Source organism: Oryx dammah, unplaced genomic scaffold, assembly GCF_014754425.2.
Source record: "Oryx dammah isolate SB20612 unplaced genomic scaffold, SCBI_Odam_1.1 HiC_scaffold_20, whole genome shotgun sequence".
Taxonomy (NCBI): Eukaryota; Metazoa; Chordata; class Mammalia; order Artiodactyla; family Bovidae; genus Oryx; species Oryx dammah.
The window spans coordinates 411,789-433,156 of NW_024070204.1; the positions used below are offsets into that span (position 1 = coordinate 411,789).

General features: G+C 54.5%; 1 protein-coding gene and 1 non-coding gene across 2 annotated transcripts in view; one reads left to right on the forward strand and one right to left on the reverse strand.

Moving 5' to 3' along the window:
- Nucleotides 1–4,496: 4,496 nt before the first annotated feature.
- LOC120879239 overlaps nt 4,497–21,368 on the reverse strand; it is a 51,989-nt gene continuing 35,117 nt past the window's right edge. Inside the window, exons 11-15 of the mRNA XM_040262197.1 lie at nt 17,781–17,871; nt 15,211–15,245; nt 14,686–14,779; nt 7,200–7,272; nt 4,497–5,389 (exon numbers count right to left, since the gene is read on the reverse strand). Coding sequence (XP_040118131.1) covers nt 4,935–5,389; nt 7,200–7,272; nt 14,686–14,779; nt 15,211–15,245; nt 17,781–17,871 — 748 coding nt within the window. The 3' untranslated portion in view covers nt 4,497–4,934. The remainder of the gene's footprint in view (nt 5,390–7,199; nt 7,273–14,685; nt 14,780–15,210; nt 15,246–17,780; nt 17,872–21,368) is intronic.
- On the forward strand, nt 20,280–20,351 carry TRNAS-GGA. Its single transcript has one exon. It is a non-coding gene; the product is annotated as a tRNA-Ser (tRNA).

The following is a 21,368-nucleotide window of genomic DNA, read 5'->3' on the forward strand; positions in this document are numbered from 1 at the left end:
CCCCCCGGCCCCTGGGCGCCGGGAGACGGAGGGGCGCGCGGACCGCCCTCCCGGGTGGGCCGGTCGGGTGCGAGCCTCTCCGCGGAGACGCTGTGGGTCCGCGTTGGGGGCCGGGGTTGCGGGGTTGGGGCCCCCCGGAGTGGGCGCAGAGGGCGGGGAGTGGGAGCGCCCTGCGAGAGCCGGGGGACGGCGGGAGCGTGCGGTGAGCGCCTCGGTGGGGTCGGGGCGGGCTCTGGGCGTCGCGCGCAGCTGGGCCGCTCCGGCGGGGGGAGGGGGGGCGTGGGGGCGGGGTGCAACCTTGCTCCAGCTGGAGGCGATCGGTCTTCTTGCGGACCGCCTGGGCCCCGGGCTGCCCGTGTGAAAGCGCAGACCTCAGAGCCTCTTCCACTGTCTGCGTCCTTCTCGGTACACCTGCTGCCCTCACCTCCAGGCGGTGAGCTCGCGGGCACCCCCGCTGCCCTGGACAGCAGTGCTCAGCAGAGTTTCTGGGGCTGGGGTGACGGAGGTGCTAGCGCTGAGTGCTGACTCGGGGTGCAGGGGTCTTCCTGTGAATCCTCCAGGACCCCCTCCCGTGGAGGAAGCCGCCCCAGGCTGCCGGGATGCCCAGCCTCCAGGGGAAGAGTGGCCTTCCCGTCGCTTCCAGCTTCACTGCCTTGTGACTGGCCGAGGAGCCACCCCAGGCCCTTCCCCACCTCCCGGCTGCCAAACCACCCCCTCCCATGGTTACACACACACTTCACACCCCCCCCACCCCCGCCAGGACCTGTCCTCTGTCCTGGCTGCAAAGCCCCTGCACCCCAGCTTGACTTGAGTCTCACCTGAATCAGAATTGTGGCAGCAGCTTCTGACTTCACCTGGGATTCCAGCCAGGCCAGGGGCCCATGGAGGCAGCAGAGGAAGCTAGGGTGCTGAGCCGGAGGATGGGTGGCCGACAGGCAGCCCCACAGGTGAGAGGTCGCGGTTCCCCCCAGGGAGCCTGGCAGGCGGGTGAGTCCTGCCCTCCCCACCCTGGCCCTGGGCCTTTCCCTCAAGCCCTCTGGTTTCTGCTCAAAACCGGCCGAAGATAAGCTTCTAGTTCTAATTCCTCTGCAAAGGTTCGCACTGCGGAGCCCGGTGAGTCCAGACTCTTGGAGCAGGAAGAGCTCCTGGCCAATGTTGTTGGTCCTCACTTTCCAGGTGGATGCTGGGCTGCGCCCTGCCGGGCCCCCACAGCCCTGAGCGCTGCCCACGTTTTCTTAACAACGCAAACGGAGTCGTGAAGACCAGTTCTCAGTATCATGTCCCCACTGTTGTATTAGCCAAATGGCACGTTTTCAATCCATTTTTCAAAACCAGTGCAAATGCTGTGACGCGACCCCTGCTGATTTTGCCAGCCTAGAACTGCTGTGGGAGGTGCGTGGCAGGCTTCAGGGGTAGAAACGTTTGAGGGAGAGAGTCCTCGGGAACCAGAGACAAGACCTGGGGGCCAAGGTGGGCTCCCACACACGTGCCCCCCCCAACGACAGAATGGCTGTCAGCTTTCTGCAGCCCTTAGGCCCGCCCCATGCCCACGTCGCAGACGCCAGAAGCCAGAAGGCACGCCCTGGCGCCGTTCTGCAGGCTGCCTCTGTCGTCTGCGAGTGAGGGTTGAGTTCACGGTGTGCCGCTTCAGAGCACGGGGGCCGTTCTGGGCACACTCAGAAAATCTCCTGAAATAGTGACGGTGGCTGTTTTGCTGGGAGCATTTCCTTCTCGACGGGGGGCAGGTTACGTCCTGGTTTGGGATCAGGGGACCCTTCTTCCATCTGTGGCTGCCGGACTGATCCTTTGTGGGGGATGATCACCCCCTGGCCCCTGGTCCTCTGACAAGACCTGGATGATCCCCGTCTACCCTGCAGTTACTACAACCCATCCTGAGTGGGCAGAAGCAAGTCTGCACCCTGGCCGTGTGGAGGCCCACGGATGGGACCGTCTGCCCTTGCGGGACACTGCCAGTTTTCAGGGCCACGTGCTGGTGGCTTCAACAGCAGAAGTCCGCACCATCCAGAGTCAGGGTGTCCGTGGCCATGCTCCCTGCAGCAGCTCTGGGGCCCTTCCTACCTCCTCCGGCTTCTGGGCCACCAGGTGTCCCTGGGCTGCATCGCCTGACCCGGGCCTCCGTCCTCACGTGGCCTCCTCCCCCGTGTCTGTCTCCACCCTGCATCAGGACATGCGTGGATTTAGGGCCCACGCGGGTCGTCTGGGGTGCCCTCCTGTCGAGCCCCTAAGTATGCCTGCAGAGACCACCGTCTGTGCTGTCCCCCTGGGATGGGCGCTAAGCTCACTGGGCGCTGTCTCTGTGGCCCGGCGGCCCCAGCCCGGCATCCTGGGCAGGTTCCGCGTCCCGTGTCTCGACTGCGCCAGCCTGGCTCCAGACCCTGGGCCCCCTCCCCAAGGACCACCTCGATGGGAGGCGGCTGTGGGCAGGAAGGCATCGGGCTCTGGGGCAATACCGAACTCCACATGCTGGGCGTGAACGTGGTCCTTATTTTAAATCCCGAAGGACATCTTGGTTGAAACGCATCCTTGTCCACATACTTGGAGGCCTGGGTGGCTGCCTCTTGGACCACGCAGTCTTCCCCAGGTGGGAAGCCGCTTGTGGACCGCAGGCCGTGTCCAGGCCCCACTTGAGCGGCAGTGGGGGCCCGTCCGTCTCGCCGGGGGCGGGGGCAGAGCTCGGGCTGCTGGTGGTGCTGCTCAGCTCAGGCAGAGTTGCCGTTCATCATGGACGAGGCCTGCGGAGTTCTGTGCAGCCCAGGGAAGGGGGAGCCCCAGGTGGGACCCCTTCCGCGGGTGGGCCACTCTGCGAGCTCGAGGCCAGTCAGCGCCCGGCAGGGCCCCCTCCCCTGTGGGAGGCATGTGGGGAGGGTGGACAGCCAGCTCCTTGGAGGAACGTTCTCAGGACGGCCCAGCGTGGCAGCTGGGGAGGCCCAGACCTGCTCTGTGCCCCTGGGGGCCCTGTCCGCCTGCACATACAGGCCTCCTGGGGTGGACGTCCAGCCAGGCAGGGGCCGGACACTTGCTCCAGATCATGAAGAATCTCACGATGGCGGCAGCAGAGGACTGGACCAGCCGCAGCGCCTCCCGGGGTCCCGACTTTCAGGCAGTGCCCCCCAGGACTCAGAGGCAGAGTTGTGACCCAGGACGCACAGAGGGTTTGGGACAAGGCTGGCGCCCACCACCAGCTTGTGCTTGACACTCACCTTGGAGACCCGTACTTTGGCTGAGGTTCACCCTTGCAGTCACAAACCTGGACATACAGTCTTATTAAGAAAGCTGTATAAATTTCTCATGGTTTAAGATGATTCCGTAATTTTTATTGTAGTAAGATTTTCAGGACCTGGGACCAGTTATTTAGTCTGCTTCTAAGAAAACCTAGCCTGGCTTCAGCTCAGCAAGGAGGCCAGGGGCTTCCCCCTGGGTCTGGGGACCCGCTGCCCAGCCGTCCCTCCCCACCTCTGCTTGTGCGAGACCCACGGTGCTGGCCCTTCGGCGTCGTTACCCTAAGCTGGCGTTGCTGGGCCCGTGCTCCCACACGGGCTGCTGTTGCTGTCACCCTCTGCGATGCCGCCCTCCTGGTGTCAGCTTTCTGCCCTCCTCCACAGGACCTCTAGGTGGAGGTGCCTGTTCATGCAGCTTGGCACACGCTATGCCTCCTGTGCCCCGGGGACCCTGCCGCCCCTTGTAACACTTGCCTCCCCGCATGCTTGTCTTCCTGGCCTCTAGCTGGACGCATGGCCTCCCCTTCTGCCCTCCCTCTCGCCCACCTTTCCTCCTCTGTCCATCTCATCCTCTCTGCTGGGTAATTCACGTTTATCTTCCAGTTTAATAAGTCTTTCTTCAACTGTTTATTGTTTCATTTACTTTAACAAGTGCATTTATTTCTGAAAAGTCTACTTTTACATGTCCTTCTGATCATGCAGAAAATCCGCTTATTGCTTGTTTTTTGTGATTGTCATGCATTTACATATTTTATGCACCTACTGAATTCTCCATGTCTGATTCCAGATCGCGAGTTCCCAGGGCCTGAACCCACCTTTGTTGTTTGTCGGCTTCTACTCGTGATGGTGTTTCCGTCTTTGACTGTGAGCTTGTTTTGATTGATCTTGAACTTTGAAATCTAAATTTAGAACCTCAGCTTTGGCCACTTTATTTCAGTTTCTGCCTCAGTCCCTGACTTTGCCTTGGAATCTTGCACCCAGGCCTGCTTTTGATTCGAGGCCTGGTTTCAAAGAAGCCTGCCCTTCTGTGTGCTCAGCACTTATCTCCAAGCTCACTTTCTTCCTCTAGTGTCAGCCAGAGAGGCCTGGAGGGTCACACCTCAATACAGGGGTCTCCCCCAGAGACAGGCTTGGGAGCCTGTTCTGGAGGCCCAGACCAGGCCTGGTTCCTACCGGGCTGCAGACCCCAGTGCCAGCATCGGGGAGAGTCAGTGTCGGTCGCCAGCCCTCCGCGGAAGCCGCTGCCCAAAAGCCATCTACCAGGACTGATTTCAAGTTCATTGCCATTAGAATTAACTTTTATTATTTCCTATAAAACTTAATAAAGAGTTCCAAAGAATTTCCTTAAAAAGCTCCTAAATTCATAGTTAAAAATATTAATAATCAACGAAAGTAAAAACACGGCACCCAGACCGTCTTGAATCTGCCTCCTTTCTGGAATAACATATAGACGTGTTTAGAAAACTAGGCGGGTCTTTAAGATACGGCTTCTGGAGTGAGGGAGATGAGAGTTCATGAGACTCTTCCACGTGGCCAGAAGCAGCGGGCTTCGGCTCTGTTCCCTCTTGATGCCAGGGGGCGGGGCTCTGAAGGTGGGCGGCGGGGCCCAGGTGTCCTCCTCGAGGTGGAAGCCAGGCTGGGGGGCATGGGCAATGCCAGCCAGAGGGAGGGGCGGCCTGGGGATGCGCCCTGGCTCTACGCGAGCTGAGGAGCCCTGTCCCCGAGCTCCGGGTCCTCCAGCATCATGATCATGGTGACGGGGGTGGGGCTGCTGGGCACAGGGGCCTTCATCGGGGTGCAGCCCCCCACCTCGCTGATGACCAGAGTCCCCTCCTCCCCACACTCTTCCTTGATGGCAGGCAGGCTCTCAGGCGCCTGGACAAATGGCATCACCGCCTGCGTGCGGGGCACCTGCTGGCCGTCCAGCTCGCCGCCCAGCCCTCCAGGGTAGTTGATGACCGTGGACTCCACGGCCCAGGGCTCCTGGCAGCTGGGGACAGTGTCCTGGTGCTCCTGGGCCCACACGTTCTGGTCGCGGCCCTGCAGCAGGGACGGCAGCTGGAGGGGTTCTGGGACAGACTCCACAGCTGGGATCCCGGTGGAAAAGGACCCCTGGAAGCGGGACTCGGCTGGTTCGGGCCCCTGGGCTTCTGCAGAGAAAGGAGACGTCCCCATGAGCACCTCAGGGCAGGGATGGGAGTGGAGCCCGGACACCACACAGGGCCCTGCACGCAGGCCCCCAGAGGGCAGGGACTGGCGTTGGCAGCAAAGCCCAGGCTCAGCCCTGTGCGCCTCTCCTGCCCCTCTGCACGTCTGTAAGCTCTGTTTCCTTCTTTCTCAAATGCGTTTTGCTCACGCTCAGTCGCGTCCTGCTCTTGGCGACCCCATGGACGGTAGCCCACCGGGCTCCTCTGTCCATGGGGTTTTCCAGGCAAGGGTATGGAGCAGGTCGCCATTTCCTCCTCCACGGCATCTTCCTGATCTAGGGATGGAGCCTGGGTCTCCTGCACTGGCAGCTGGGCCTTGACCACTGAGCCACCCGGGAGGCCCCGCAATGCGTTTGGTAATGAACAGTTTTCTGTTCTCTTCAGATATTTTGAACTTTGTCTTTTATTTCTCTAAGCAAAGCAAACCTCGTGGTTATTTGGTGGTTTTGCCTGCTGAGTCCCGAGGCCCTTGGGGCTGTCCCTCCCGTGATTTCGCTGACTCTCACTCAGGACCCTTGTCTCCACGGGGCGCCGGCCACTCGGACAAGGAGCAGCCAGTTTTCCCTGTTCTGTCCGTGTCGTCCGCAAGGAAGCAGCGTTGCGTGATGAAGGGCGAGTCTCAGAGGGTCCCCTTTCACAAAGTCAGGGTCGGCCGGGGTCCAAGAGTCAGCAGCGCTTCTCCCTTCCCCTCTCCCCAAGGGTGAGGCCGGGGGTGGAGCGCTGGGGCCCTCTTGTTCACCTCTGCACCTGGGGGTGCCGGTTTTATGGGACATCTTAACCCATAACGTCGAGTCAGCCCTGGACTTGGCCCTCTGTCTGCCTCCTGCACGTCTGTGAAGGTTAATCTCATCGGGACTGGTGCCCTGGGCGTCTCTCTGGGCGTCTCTCTGCCTCAGTCCCCGCCCGAGACTCCCTTACCTCTCAGCGGGTTCACCGCCCACAGGAAGCCCTCCCTGCAGCGCGGGGCGCACCCCGCGCCCACCCTGCGCCTTCCCTCCTCGGAGTCAGTCTGCTCGCTCAGGCTCCCAGAACAACCTCCCTTCTTCTCCACCAGTTTCACTGACAGCACGTTTGTATTTTGTGATCCTCCAAAACCACCTTACGTGGAACCACTCAGACACCAAACTAGCCTTCCCGGCTGCCAGCTCCCTCCCAGGGGTCGGAGGCGCTGAGCCCCGCGTCAGGCGTTTTGAAGAGTGAACAGCTCAGGTGTCCTGTACTCAGGGACACACGCTCGTGAGAAGTTAGCATCGGGAACGTTCATTGTTGGAAAGCTGAGTGGTGGATGTTGTTTACACTCTGAAAGGATGAAGCCTCACGAATGAACAGGACTGTGTGAAAGCTCCAGAGACGCCGGCAGGTGGGGTGTGGTGGGGCTGAGCCCGAGTGTCTGCGGGACCCTGCCCTGTGGCCACCACGAGCTCGGCCACCATCACCCTTGGGCTCCTCAGCTCTGGTGGGGCCACAGGAGAAGACACGAGGGCAGCCCTCAGCCCGGGAAGATGTTTGCTGCTGCTGCTTAGACCCGTGCCCAGCATTACCTCTGGAGCCCACCGCTGTTTGGCACACAGCGGGGGGCAGGCGCTGTCTTCGGACCCCCTGGCAGGCTCCCCCTTGTCTGCATCACAGACACAAGGGTCCCAGCCCTGGCTTTCTCTGGCGATTTCTCTCCTTTTTCTTTTGGGAATATTGGACATTCTAGGCAATCAAATTTAGGTAGGTCTCGATGTGCCCAGACTGCAGAGGGTCTCACCTGAGGCGGAGCCTTGGTTTTCAGCTGCGTCTCCTGCCCTAAGTTGCTTGCTTTCTCGCTGACCCTTTGTGTTCTACAGAAAGAGAAATCACAGGGAATCCATGATGTAGGGTTTGTCACACTGCCGACGAGGACAAAGCAGGTGAGACTTTAGAGGACGCTTCAGAGACAGACAGGTCTGCCCCCCACCCTCCGTGAGCTGCGGTGGTCACCGAGCGCTTTAGAGTCCTCCCCTCGAGCTGAGGCTGGAACCCAGCAGCCTCGGCGAGAGGCTGACCCTTCTCCGGCCTGTGCGTCAGGACGGACACAGGTGTACTTTGTCTGACACATGTGAGGGTCTCAGGAAGCCAGGGAGACCCTCGTGATTCCCAGCACAAGAAAGGCTGGCTGCTCCCTGTGCAGGGCTCTGCCTACCAAGAAGCCGGAGCATTTCACTGGCACCTGAGCACAGGCGTGCGTCTCCTGCCCTGGCCCTGCAGACTGGCGGCGGTGCTGTCCTCTGCCTGCTGGCTGGCAGGTCGGAGGGGGCCACAGCTCTTGTTGGACTCGCTGAACGGTCAGGGATGCGCTGACTCCAGCTTTCAGCGGTGCCTGTGCGGGTCCCAGAGACTGGCCTGTGCAAAACTTCTGAGAGTCCGGACAGACTGACAAGCACATCTGCAGCTGGGAGACTTCTCAGCCCAAACAGCACGTCTGCAAATGCTCTCAACCCTTCTCTGGTCCAGGACTTTAAAAGTATCGTCGAGGTACAAATATCGATAGATAATGTGAGTGAGTGAAGATACAACTTCAGGGGAAACAAGGAGGGCCCTCGCTGGGCCAGAAGCACTGACGCCCCAAGATGAGAAAGCAAAGGCCCAGAGGAGGCTGCTGTGGACGGCGGGAGAGGCCCTCGCAGAATCCACCGCAAGGGAGGTGGGGGTGGCCGCAGGAGTGTGGCCCCCGATGGATAGCTTGCTGGGGCCGCAGTAGGCCCAGTGGCCAGGCAGGCAGCGGGTCGCTGCTGCAAAACCTCCTGAATCCACAGAAACAGTGGGGTGCCTGCCCCACATGAAAACGGTAATCTCAGTGGACAGAGGGCAGTGTGAGTGCACACACACACCCAAGGGCGTGGCGCCCAGGAAGTGGAGGTGGCTCGAGGTGTCGCCAGACACCCAAGCGCCTCTGGGAATCAGGAGCAAAGCGCTGCTGCAGGAGTGAAGAGGAGAAGGCAACACAGCGGGTGGATGGCACACTGGAGGGTGTGGAGCAGAGCCTGTGGGAGGATGTGGGGGTACAGGGGTCTGCCAAAAGGAGAGGGGAGCTGTCGGAACCTTCAGAAGCTTGCCCTCCACCGAGGGGCTTCCCAGGGGGCACTGGTGGTAAGGAACCTGCCGGCCAGTGCAGGAGACCCAAGAAATATAGGGCAATCCCTGGACCAGGAAGGCCCCCTGGAGCAGGACACGGTGACGCACTCCAGTGTTCTCGCCTGGAAAACCCCATGGACAGAGGAGCCTGGTGGGCTACAGCCCATGGCGCCCAGCTGCAGCTTCAGGGAGGCCAGTCCCCACTCCATGCAGTGCTGGCGGCTGGCGTGTCACAGGTGTGGGGTGTGCGCTCTGGCTGGCCTGGCCCTTCCCTGGGGGGTGGGCACAGCTGCTGTCCTGGTTCTGGCCCCCTTGGCAGCAACAGCCTCCCACGTGCCGCCCAGTGGAAGACTTAAAGAGACAGGACCTTCCCCCTCCTGCTTGCAGCCAGTCAAGGATGTCTTCCTCAGGCCACTGGCTGACCAAACAGGCAATGGGAGAAAATTTTCAGTGACAAGAAATACACTCTTTGCAAAATTCAGCCTTCAACAGGCAAGAATCTATAATCCCTACGGAGCAAATCTGACTTCCATCGCTACCACACGATTTACTACAGAGAAATAGGAAGTCCGGACTTTCAAGTTAATAGTCAAGAATATTAAATCAGCTGTCTCAGAAATACTCAGTGAGTCAGAGGACATCAAGGACGAAGAATTAAAGGAGGTCAGGATGATGGCGTAAGAACAGATCAGAGTATCAACGAAGAAGTAGAGATTATGAATGGAAACTAAACAAACTCTAGAGCTAAAAAGTATAACAACTGAAATTAAAAAATTCTCTAGAGGAGCTCAGCAGATTTGACCAGTGAAAAAAGGATCAAAAAAAAAAAAAACTTGACTAAACTGAAATTATTAATATCCAGTCTGAACTATAAAGAAAAAACAATGAAAGGAAGTGAACGGAGCCTGGTAGGCCTGTGGGTCTCCATCAAAGGTATCAAGATACGCCTCGTAGGACTCCCAGGAGGAGGAGAGAGAAACAGAGCAAGAAAATTGCTGAATAAATAATGAAAACTTCCCCAAACTGATAAAAACATGAATCTACACATCCAGTCTACACTCTCCGTGACGAGTACGAAAAGGTAAAAAGATACGACACTGAGAGATAAACTCCCCAGGTTGGCAGGTGCCCGACACGCTGCTGGAGAAGAGAGGAGGACTAGCTCCACAAAGGATGACGAGGAAAACACCCCCGATGGCCAGCTGGCGACGTGACTGGTGGTGGAAGTCAAGCCTGACGCTGCAAGAACAATACTGCGTAGGAATCTGGAATGTTAAGTCCATTAATCAAGGTAAATTGGAAGTGGTCAAACAGGAGTGGCAAGAGTGAACATCTACATTTTAGCAATCAGTGAACTAAAATGGGCCAGAATAGGTGAATTTAATTCAGATGACCACTATATCTACAACTGTGGGCAAGAATCCCTTAGATGAAGTGGGGTAGCCGTCATAGTCAACAAGAGTCTGAAATGCAGTCCTTGGGTGCAATCTCAAAAATGACAGAATGATCTCTATCTGTTTCCAAGGCAAACCATTCAATGTCATAGTAATCCAAGTCTATGCCCCGACCAGTAATACCAAAGAAGTAGAAATTGAATGGTTCTGTGCAAACTAGATAGCCTACTGAAAAGCAGAGACATTACTTTGCCGACTAGGGTCCATCTAGTCAAGGCTATGGTTTTTCCTGTGGTCAGGTATGGATGTGAGAGTTGGACTGTGAAGAAGGCTGAGCGCCGAAGAATTGATGCTTTTGAACTGTGGTGTTGGAGAAGACTCTTGAGGGTCCCTTGGACTGCAAGGAGATCCAACCAGTCCATTCTGAAAGAGATCAGCCCTGGGATTTCTTTGGAAGGAATGATGCTGAAGCTGAAACTCCAGTACTTTGGCCACCTCATGCGAAGAGTTGCCTCATTGGAAAAGACTCTGATGCTGGGAGGGATTGGGGGCAGGAGGAGAAGGGGACGGCAGAGGATGAGATGGCTGGATGGCATCACTGACTCGATGGACGTGAGTCTGAGTGAACTCTGGGAGATGGTGATGGACAGGGAGGCCTGGCGTGCTGCGATTCACGGGGTCGCAAAGAGTCGGACATGACTGAGCAACTGAACTGAACTGATGAAGACCTACAGGACCATCTAGAAAGTGAAAGTGAACGTTACTCAGTTGTGTCTGACCCTTTGTGACCCCACGGACTATACAGCCCATGGAATTCTCCAGGCCAGAATACCAGAGTGGGGAGCCTGTCCCTTCTCCAGGGCATCTGCCGGACCCAGGAATCGAATCGAGACCCGGGGTCTCCTGCGTTGTAGGCAGATTCTTTACCAGTTGAGCTATCAGGGAAGCCCTTCTAGGCCTTTAGAACTAACACCCAAAAAGGATGTCCTTTTCATCATAGGGGACAGGGATGCAAAAGTAGGAAGTAAAGAGACACCTGGAGTAACGGGAAAGTTTGGCCTTGGAGTACAGAATGAAGCAGGGCAAAGGCTAACAGAGGTTTGCCAAGAGAATGCACTGGTCATAGCAAACACCCTCTCCCAACAACACAAGAGAAGACTCTACACATGGACATCAGCAGATGGTCAGCACCGGAATCAGACTGATCATATTCTTGGCAGCTGAAGATGGAAAAGCTCTATACACTCAGAAAAAAACAATATTGGGAGCTGACTGTGGCTCAGACCATGAACTCCTTATTGCCAGATTCAGACTTAAATTGAAGAAAGTAGGGAAAACCACTAGACCATTCAGGTATGACCTAAATCAAATCCCTTATGATTATACAGTGGAAGTGACAAATAGATTCAAAGGATTGGATCTGATAGACAGAGTCCCTGAAGAACTATAGATGAAAGATGGTAAATTGTAAGGAAGTGGTGATCAGAACCATTCCTAAGAAAAAGAAATGCAAAAAGGCAAAATGGCCGTCTGGGGAGGCCTTACAAATAGCTGAAAAAGAAAAGAAGCAAAAGGCAAAGGAGAAACAGAAAGATATACCCATCTGAATGCAGAATTCCAAAGAACAGCAAGGAGAGATAAGAAAGCCTTCTTAAGTGAACAATGCAAAGAAATAGAGGAAAACAATAGAATGGGAAACACTAGAGATCTCTTCAAGAAGATTAGAGACACCAAGGGAACATTTCATGCAAAGATGGGCTCGATAAAGGACATAAATGGTATGGACCTAACAGAAGCAGAAGATATTAAGAAGAGGTGGCAAGAATACATGGAAGAACTGTACAAAAAAGATCTTCATGACCCAGATAATCATGATGATGTGATCACTAATCTAGAGCCAGACATCCTGGAATGTGAAGTCAAGTGGGCCTTAGGAAGTATCACTATGAACAAAGCTAGTGGAGGTGATGGAATTCCAGTGGAGCTGTTTCAAATCCTGAAAGATGATGCTGTCAAAGTGCTGCACTCAATATGCCAGCAAATTTGGAAAACTCAGCAGTGGCCACAGGACTGGAAAAGGTCAGTTTTCATTCCAATCCCAAAGAAAGGCAATGCCAAAGAATGTTCCAACTACCACACAATTGCACTCATCTCACATGCTAGTAAAGTAATGCTGAAAATTCCCCAAGCCAGGCTTCAACAGTGGAGAAGGCAATGGCAGCCCACTCCAGCACTCTTGCCTGGAGAATCCCAGGGACGGGGGAGCCTGGTGGGCTGCTGTCTATGGGGTCGCACAGAGTTGGACACGACTGAAGTGACTTAGCAGGCTTCAACAGTACATGAACCAAGAACTTCCATATGTTCAAGCTAGATTTAGAAAAGGAAGAGGAAGCAGAGATCAAATTGCCATCTGTTGGATCATAGAAAAAGCAAGAGAGTTCCAGAAAAAAATCTACTTCTGCTTCATTGACTATTCCAAAGCCTTTGACTGTGTGGATCACAGCAAACAGTGGAAAATTCTTCAAGAGATGGGAATACCAGATCACCTGACCTGCTTCCTGAGAAACCTGTATGCAGGTCAAGGAGCAACAGTTAGAACTGGACATGGAACAACAGACTGGTTCCAAATTGGGAAAGGAGTACGTCAAGGCTGTATATTGTCACCTTGCTTATTTAACTTATATGCAGAATACATCATGCAAAATGCTGGGCTGGATGAAGCACAAAGTGGAATCAAGATTGCTGAGGGAAATATCAATAACCTCAGATATGCAGAGGATACCACCCTAATGGCAGAAATTGAAGAGGAACTAAAGAGCCTCTTGATGAAGGTGAAAGAGGAGAGTGAAAAAGCTGGCTTATAACTCAGCATTCAAAAAACTAAGATCATGGCATCTGGTTCCATCACTTCATGGCAAATAAATGGGGAAACAATGGAAATAGTGACAGACTTTATTTTCTTGAGCTCCAAAATCACTGCAGATGGTGACTGCAGCCATGAAATTAAAAGATGCTTGCTCCTTGGAAGAAAAGCATATTAAACCAACCTAGACAGCATATTAAAAAGTAGAGACGTTACTTTGCCAACAAAGGTCCCATATAGTCAAAGTTATGGTTTTTCCAGTAGTCATGTATGGATGTGAGGGTTGGACCATAAAGAAGGCTGAGCGCCAAATAATTAATGCTTTTGAACTGTGGTGTTGGAGAAGACTCTTGAGAGTCCCTTGGACTACAAGGAAATCAAACCAGTCAATCCTAAAGGAAATCAGTCCTGAATATTCACTGGAAAGACTGATGCTGAAGCTCCAATCCTTTGGCCACCTGATGTGAAGACCTGACTCATTAGAAAAGACCCTGATGCTGGGAAAGATTGAAGGCAGGAGGAGAAGGGGATGACAGAGGATGAGATGGTTGGATGGCATCACTGACTCAATGGACATGTTGAGCAAGCTCCGGGAGATGTGAGGACAGGGAAGCCTGGCGTGCTGCTGTCCACGGGGTCACAAAGAGTCAGACACGACTGAGCGGCTGAACAACAGCAACACAGTAGAGAAGCTGAACTTGACTCCAAGCAAGTGAACTGAACACTCTCAGTGAGAAACGTCACAGCCAGTTTCTCAGAACCTAAAGAGAGAATTTTGAAAGCAGCAAGAGAGAGAGCTAATCACAGAGGAGAGCTCCTCAGTGTGATAAACAGCGATTTCTCATCAGATTCCATGCAGGCCAGAAGGCACTGGGGGTGCATGAGATCATGAAGGGGAAAAAAAAAACTGCCAACCAAGAATTCCAAACCCCCCAAAGCTATCTTTTAAGAATGATGGAGAAGCTAAGACATTTTCAGGTAAACAAGGGCCGAGGGACTTTGTTACAATAGACCTGCCTTACAAGAAACACTAAAAAGACATACACAGTTTACTAGTCTCTCCAAATTCCTCAGGTTAAAATGAAAAGATACCAGACACCACAGCCTTAAAAGCAATAAAGAATACAGGTAAAAGTAACTACATATGCTAATTTATAAGCCAGTATTATTGCACTTTGATTCGTAACTCTTCCCCTTTTCTATATGGTTTAAAGGCAGATGCATAAAACAATAATTATAAATTTTTGTTCATGGCCACACAGTATACAAATATATAATCTGTGACATTAACAACATAAAGGAGGAGAGATGGAAATGTGTGAGAATAGAGTCTTGGAACAGTATTGAATACTGAATTAAAATACCATTGAAACTGAATTAATATTATTCAATTCAATAAAGTATAACTTTATTGTTATAAATTTAAAATGTTCATTGTAATCCTCAAGGTAACCATTAAGAAGATGACTAAAGGCCATGTAGAAAAGGAAAGAAGAAGGTAATCAATGGGAACCATAGAAAAATTCAGTTAAATACAAAAAGTCAGTTGTATTTGTTCCTCAACTCCTAATGGAGGAATTGAGGAACAATATATATATATATAATAGCTGAGTAGCAGAAGTAAATCCTTATCTACTGATTAATTACCTTTAACATGAATGAAGCAGGAAAAAGTAGAAATCCCATGGGAATCGGGGAGCCAGACCCCTGCCTCACACCACACACACCAACCACAGATAGGAGAGGAAGGTCGAAATGTTCGACTTTCGGTAGGAGGTATCGAAGACTCTCCTTTAGGTCTTTGGGCGCAAGATTTGTAAACAGAGCGCCAAAGCACTGTCTCTGAAATATTCCTAATTGTGACCGCCGGGCCGCGGGCTCACCTGGGGTGGCGGGGAGCTCTCGGGGGTGATGGTGCTGACGGAGCTCAGGCTGGAGCACCTGGACAGCGAGGCCAGGAACTCCTTCCGCTTGACTCTGCTGGACCGAGAGAGGCGAGACACGTGGATCGGGCGTGGGGCGGCGCCACGAGGGAGCCGGGGGGCGGGGCTGGGGTGTCTGAGGGCTGCAGGGGAGAGTGTGTGTGTGCCCGTGTGCATGTGTGTGCACGCTTGCGCGTGTGTGCTCGTGTGCGTGTGTGTGAACCGTCGGAAGGGCTGCCTACACTTCCACAGACAGAAGTCAATCGAGCGTGATGCCTGGTGTCCAGCTCAGGCACCAGCCGTGAGCAGAGTGACCACGAGGGGTCGTGCCTTCCAGGCTGGGGCAGAGCTGAGAGGCAGAGTCAGCAACTGGACTCCGCACAGGGCTTTCCTGCCCCAAACGCTCCGTCACAGATGCGCTCTCCTAGGAGACCTGCGCCGAGGCGCGCTCCCAGCCCCCGTCGGGTGGAAGGGCTGGCAACTCACCGCACTGCGGACGGGCTCCGGCTGGCACTCGCTTCCTGCGGGCAGGAGGGGAAGAGCAGCGGGTCAGAAGGAGCCAAGCCCCGCCCTGGCTGTCGCGTCAGGGCTCCTGGGGGCCCCGGGTCCAGGGAGGGCGCTGGAGGATGGCGCCCGGCCCCACCCACGAGCTCTGGCTGAGCTGCGTCCCCTCCCTTCCATCGTTCAAGTCCTGTCCTTCATGACGCAGCACGTGACCGTCCTTGGAAACAGGGCCGCATGGAGGCTATCAACAAGGTAGCCAGGTCACCCGTGTGGGTCCCGGCGCACGAGGCCTGATGTCCTCGCAGGAGGATGAGCTCGGGACGAAGACCGTGGGCCCAGGTGGCGCTGACGGCTCAGAGGCACCAGCCCTGGCGACGCCCCACTGCAGACTTCTAGCTCCAGGGTGGGAGAAGGAAGTGAGCTGCCTGGGCAGCTTGGCCTCTGCAGCCCCAGCAGAGAAACACACCGTCACACGTGCTCATGCGCTCACTTCTCCTTGGTCAGGGCAGGAGCAGGACAGCCTGGTCCCAGAAGGCGCCCATTTGGCCTCCGGGCACGGGCCTGGCCTCCCCGCCTCTGACTCAGACTTGGCATCCGCAGGTTGAGCCTCACGGGCAGGAGTATGGTGGCCCTCCCTGTGGCTCTCATCTGCGCGTCCTCGGGGCCTGATTCTGGGCATCTTTTCAGGTCCTCATTTGCCACCCCGTAAACTGCTTTCGGTAAAGAGTTTGTTCAAATCTATAATTTGAACTGTGGTGCTGGAGAAGACTCCTGAGAGTCCCTTGGACTGAAAGGAGATCAAACCAGTCAATCCTGAAGGAAATCAGTCCTGAATATTCATTGGAAGGACTGATGCTGAAGCTCCAATACTTTGGCCACCTGATGTGAAGAACTGACTCATTGGAAAAGACCCTGATGCTGGGAAAGATTGAGGGCAGGAGGAGAAGGGGACGACAGAGGATGAGATGGTTGGATGGCATCACCGACTCAATGGACATGAGTTTGGGTGGACTCCAGGAGTTGGTGATGAACACGGAGGCCTGGCCTGCTGTGGTCCAAGGGGTCACAAAGAGTTGGACACGACTGAGCGACTGACCTGAACTGAACTAAGGTTATTTCAGATTTTTGTTTTTATAAACAATGTTACAGGGAACATCTCTGTCATAGAGCTTTGTCTGTTTTTCTAAGATTGGGCTTTAAGTTAATGGTGGTAGACAGCTGATGCTCCCACGTGCTGAGGGCTGTGCCAGGGGTCATCTCCTTTAATCATCACCCACACACTCAGAGGATTGTGCGGGGCCCCCTGCCCAGGTAACTGCAGGACAAGGTTGGACCCGGGAAGCCCTGGAGTCTGTTTTCATTCTTGGGAGTGCAATTCCTGGGTCCAAAAGTTTATCAGTGGATTTACCCAAAGGAAAACCCTTTAAAAGTAAACCAGTGACCTAACATGCCTCACGGTGACTGGCCTTGCAGTTTCAGGGTGCATCTCAAGGTCGTCTCCCACACACGAAGGAGACGAGAGGTGACACCTTGCAGTCATCTCATGATGGACACATGGGTCACTTTCCTCTTTAGTAGGTAGCACTCTGTGCACCGTATCAGAGGCCTTACATAGGAAATCTTAACACAAGATCCCACGCGATTTCCTCCAGAGCAGGAAACGGGGAGAAACGAGTGTGTGTGTGTGTGTGTGCCCGTCTGGGCCTGAAAACAGACACAGAACCCTGCTTCGCCCACACAGATACGTGTCTCAAGAGTGACCAGGGACCTACATTCAAGAGCCCAGACCCTCACCCTCACCCGGGCTGGGCTCAAGTACAACATTAGGTAAACGTAGGGAGTGTGGACCCCGTGTCTCAAGGGGGAGCTTTCAGCTTTTCATCACGAGGTAAGATGTAAGCTGTGAGCTTCCTAGGTGCCCCCTGAGGGAATGGGGCCTTGTCTTTGCGTCCCAAGCTGGGGCCGTTTTAAATCCATGAATGGGAGTTTGCTGCCATCCGGTCCCCGCTCTGCACCGCCACATCCATACGATGGTTGTCCAACCCTAACCCGACCCGGGCCTCCGACGCGGTGTGGGGAGGGTGGGGGCAGCTGTAGTGTCTCCGGACGGTCACACCCGGGCCCCCAAGGACCAGCGGGAACTGACCGGCCTCTGCCGCTGAAGGCCAGCCCGGTGAGGGCCCAGGACCAGCGTGTCCTCAGAGGCAGACCGCGTCCACGCTGCTGCCCCGGAGGCCTCGGAGAGCCTCGCACTGCGTGCCCGCGGGCTGCTGAGCCCACGAGGGGCGACCCAGCAGCAGATGGGCTGGGGCCTCGCAGACACGGTGCGCTTGGCCCTACAGGCCTCGTGGCACATGGTCGCACCCGCTTCTCTCGCACGCGCGCCTCATGGCCACACGGGCAAGGAGCATGGCCCCGAAACACTGCAGACATCTGAAGTGAGCATGCCAGACCGGCACCTTCTGTGCCGTGCGGTCCTCTGCGGGGTCCTGGGGTGGCCACGCCCAGGCCCCGGCCCCGGCCCCGGCCCCCACCCCCCACACCAGGCTCACCTGCTGTGATGAGCAGCTGTTGGCATGGATGCTGAGGTTGGAGGCCTGCAAGTAGTCCGGGGCTGCTGGCGAGAGGTGCGTGGACTTCACGCTGGTGGGGACGCACAGGAGAGAGAAAGCATGCGTGTCAGCAAACAGGGATTCCTGGGGGCCCAGCAAGTCTCACTGTCGTGGTTTTCCATTTTCCTGAGGACCTCACAGCTTGGGATGAGTCGCGGGCTCCCCCGCCACAGAAAAGTCAGAAAGCAAGCAGCCCTGCTGAGCCCCGGAGCCTCCGACGCGGACGGAGAACCGGGGCCTCCTGTCTTAAGCCCCCGTTTTGTGGGAATTTGTCGCACTGAACCTAAAATGCGCACAGGAGGGTCCCGTGGAATTATCCACGTGTGGTCATCTGAGCCTTGAGGAATGGAGGACCCCGGAAGGCTAGCTGAGAGATCGGAACCTGAGGAGGACTGGGACTGCTGCGGCTGGCGGGAGGAGCGAAGCGGGAGGCGTGAGCCTGTCTCCCGGCACTGCCGGGCCCTCCCCCGCGGGGGCGGAGCAGAGACCGGCTCACCTGGCTGGGTTTCTGCTCCGAGGAAACCAAGAGAGGATGCGCGCTGGTGTGTCTTCGCCTGAGAGGCCGTAATCCTTGTTCATATTCTTACCCTACCCACTTAACATTTCAGAACAGAGGGAACAGTCCAGAAGAAACTCTCTTAGAAACGGGACAGTCACCACCACCAGGGACACTTGGTAAAGTCCTCCGTAGAGGCTTTCCTCTGAAACATGGCCTCGGAGCTCCCACACACCACATGGGTGTGTGCTGGGCGTGTGCCTTCAGCAGGTGTCACGAGGCTTAGAAACTTCCTCTGATTGCTGTGAACTCGATCCCACTGGCTCTAACTGGCTCCAAGAGGATCAGCCTCGGGAGGGGCTGGGAATGGCCGTCAGCAGTGCCAGTTTGCTCAACTGGACCCAGAAACTGCGTTACCCGGAAAACATTCCCTGCGACAAGAGAGACTACCAGAGTTTACCTCCCATCTCACCTAGAGGATTTGTAACTTGCGTCACCACATTTTACCCACCGTTAACCCTTGATTAAATAGGGCCAGCTCCTCTTCCAGGAGAAGGAACACAAGCTGGATTGGAAATGAAAGCAAATGTTCCCGTGAAAATTTGCACGTGGCAGCTGCCCAAGGCAGGTGAGTGACCCGTAAAAGTCTGGTTATTTTCTTTTAACAGAAAGAACCTCACAATACATGAGGCAAAACAAGAAGCTCCTAAGGAATCGTATATGATCACTCTTTTAGAAAATAAAACATTGTATATATATATATATATATATATATATGCACAGAAAAGGTCCTGGAAAGAAAGATGTGAAAGACACAAATCAATGTTCCAGCAATACTCATTAGTGGGCGGGGAAATCTGTGTGTTTCTGCTTTTATACTGGGAATTTGTATTTCCAAATTTTCTATAATAAATACGTGTTGATTCTAAAAAAAAAAAAAATATTAAGGCAAAAGTCTACCATCCTGGTTCCAGTTAAGTTTCTGCCTTTCTTACCAGAAAAGGAAGAAATAGAAAGTGTTCTTAGATTTTCTGTAAAGGATCACGGTTAAATGATATTTTGAAGTAAAATTCAAAGTGATGTGGATTTACACGATAGTGTTGCCAATCAGATTTCTAAGGAAGAGAAACTGGAAGAAAAATTATTGGGTTGTTTGAAAGAGAACAGTCCTTGCACAGTGAGCTGCATTTCCTGGCCAGCTGTTAACTAAGCAAGAACCTCAGGAACTCTGAGCCTTTGGGACACTGCCGAGTACTGTCTTTCTCTAAGCTCCCTCCCACCCCGCCCGGGGTTCCGTGGGCCCTCTCTGCCCCCTGAATGCAGGACGGGGACTCAGTGACCCCAGGACCACAGCCCCAGTCCCCCACCCCGGCCCCAGGGTGCCCCTCCTGAAGGCACTCCAGGCCCCTTCCCCACCCCCAGGGGAGACGACTCTGTTCCCCTACCTGGGGCAGTGACGCTGGGAGGAGCCTAGTCTCCTATGAGTGAAGGTGTATTCAGCACAACGCCAACCCCAAATGCAGGTGACTTGGAAGTGGACAAAATAACTTGAAAGTTTACACGGGAAAACAAATGTGCAAGAATTGTCAAACAATCTGAAAATGAAAAAGGCTTGGGAGGAATTTGTCTACTAGGGAGTAAGGAGAGGCTGCAGAAGAGAGAGAGGACGGAGGAGGCAGAAGCAGGCGGGTCCAGACACGGAGGGTCATGGGCCGTCTACACCACGGTGATCACTGAGCTTGTTCCCTCTCTCGTTGTATCCAAAAGCCAAGGTGGCCTGAGGAGCAAAGTGCAAAGAAAGCAAGTAACACTGCGAGAATATTACAAAGACTTGGCGGGATGTTTGGAAAACTCAGGAGCAAAGAAGGTTTTTAAAAGAAAAATAAAAATTTGAAACATTTGGCTTCAGAAAAATTTGCGACCTCTACATTGCAAAAGGAGTTTCCCTGCTGGCTCAGAGGTTAGAGCGTCTGCCTGGAATGCAGGAGACCCGGGTTCGATCCCTGGGTCGGGAAGATCCCCTGGAGAAGGAAATGGCAACCCACTCCAGTACTCTTGCCTGGAGAATCCCATGGAGGGAGGAGCCTGGTGGGCCACAGTCCATGGGGTCGCAAAGAGTCGGACACGACTGAGCAAATTCACTTCACTTCACATTGCAAACGACATAATAAAGAAACTTTTTAAGATGACAGATTGGATGAAATATATTTGAGACACAAGGAACAAAGAATTAGTATTTTCAATAGTCAAGAGCTCTTAAAATGGATAATATACAAATACGCTAGCATAAAAATGGGGAAAATATTTGAAAACCTAATGCAATGCACACAAGAGAGATTGTCAGACGTCAAAACAGATGAGATGAGGGACATCCCACCGGATGTCAAGAGGAGTGCACATAGAAACAATTGCTTGTTTTACTTGGGTGAAACCAAATATACTGTCTTTGTGCTGCAGAGTCTGGGGAAACTGGTGGAAGTGTGAGTCACTCTAGCTTTGGGGGAAGTAATCGTGCAGACTTATGAAGATTTAGCACAGGCAGCCCTTTGCCTTTGGACGTCCGACAGAAGTAAAACCAGCTGCCCCTGAGACCAGGGCCCCTCAGAGGCTCAGCGGTGAAGAGTCCAGCTGCAGCGCGAGAGACGTGGGCTCGGTGCCTGCGTCAGGAAGATCCCTTGGAGAAGGCTGTGGCCACCCACTCCCAGACTCCTGCCTGGAGAACTCCATGGACAGAGGAGCCTGGCGGGCTACTGACCACAGGGTAGCAAAGAGTCGGACACAACGGACGCGACTTAGCACACGCGTGTGCCTGACAAAGTTGGCACAAAGTCACTCCTGGTGAACTGTCCGAGCAAGCCACGCGGCCGGAGCCCCGCGGCCAGACGAGCCCCGCGGCCGGAGCCCCGCGGCCAGACGAGCCCCGCGGCCAAACAAGCCACGCGGCCGGAGCCCCGGGGCCAGACGAGCCCCGCGGCCGGAGCCCCACGGCCAGACGAGCCCCGCGGCCAAACAAGCCACGCGGCCGGAGCCCC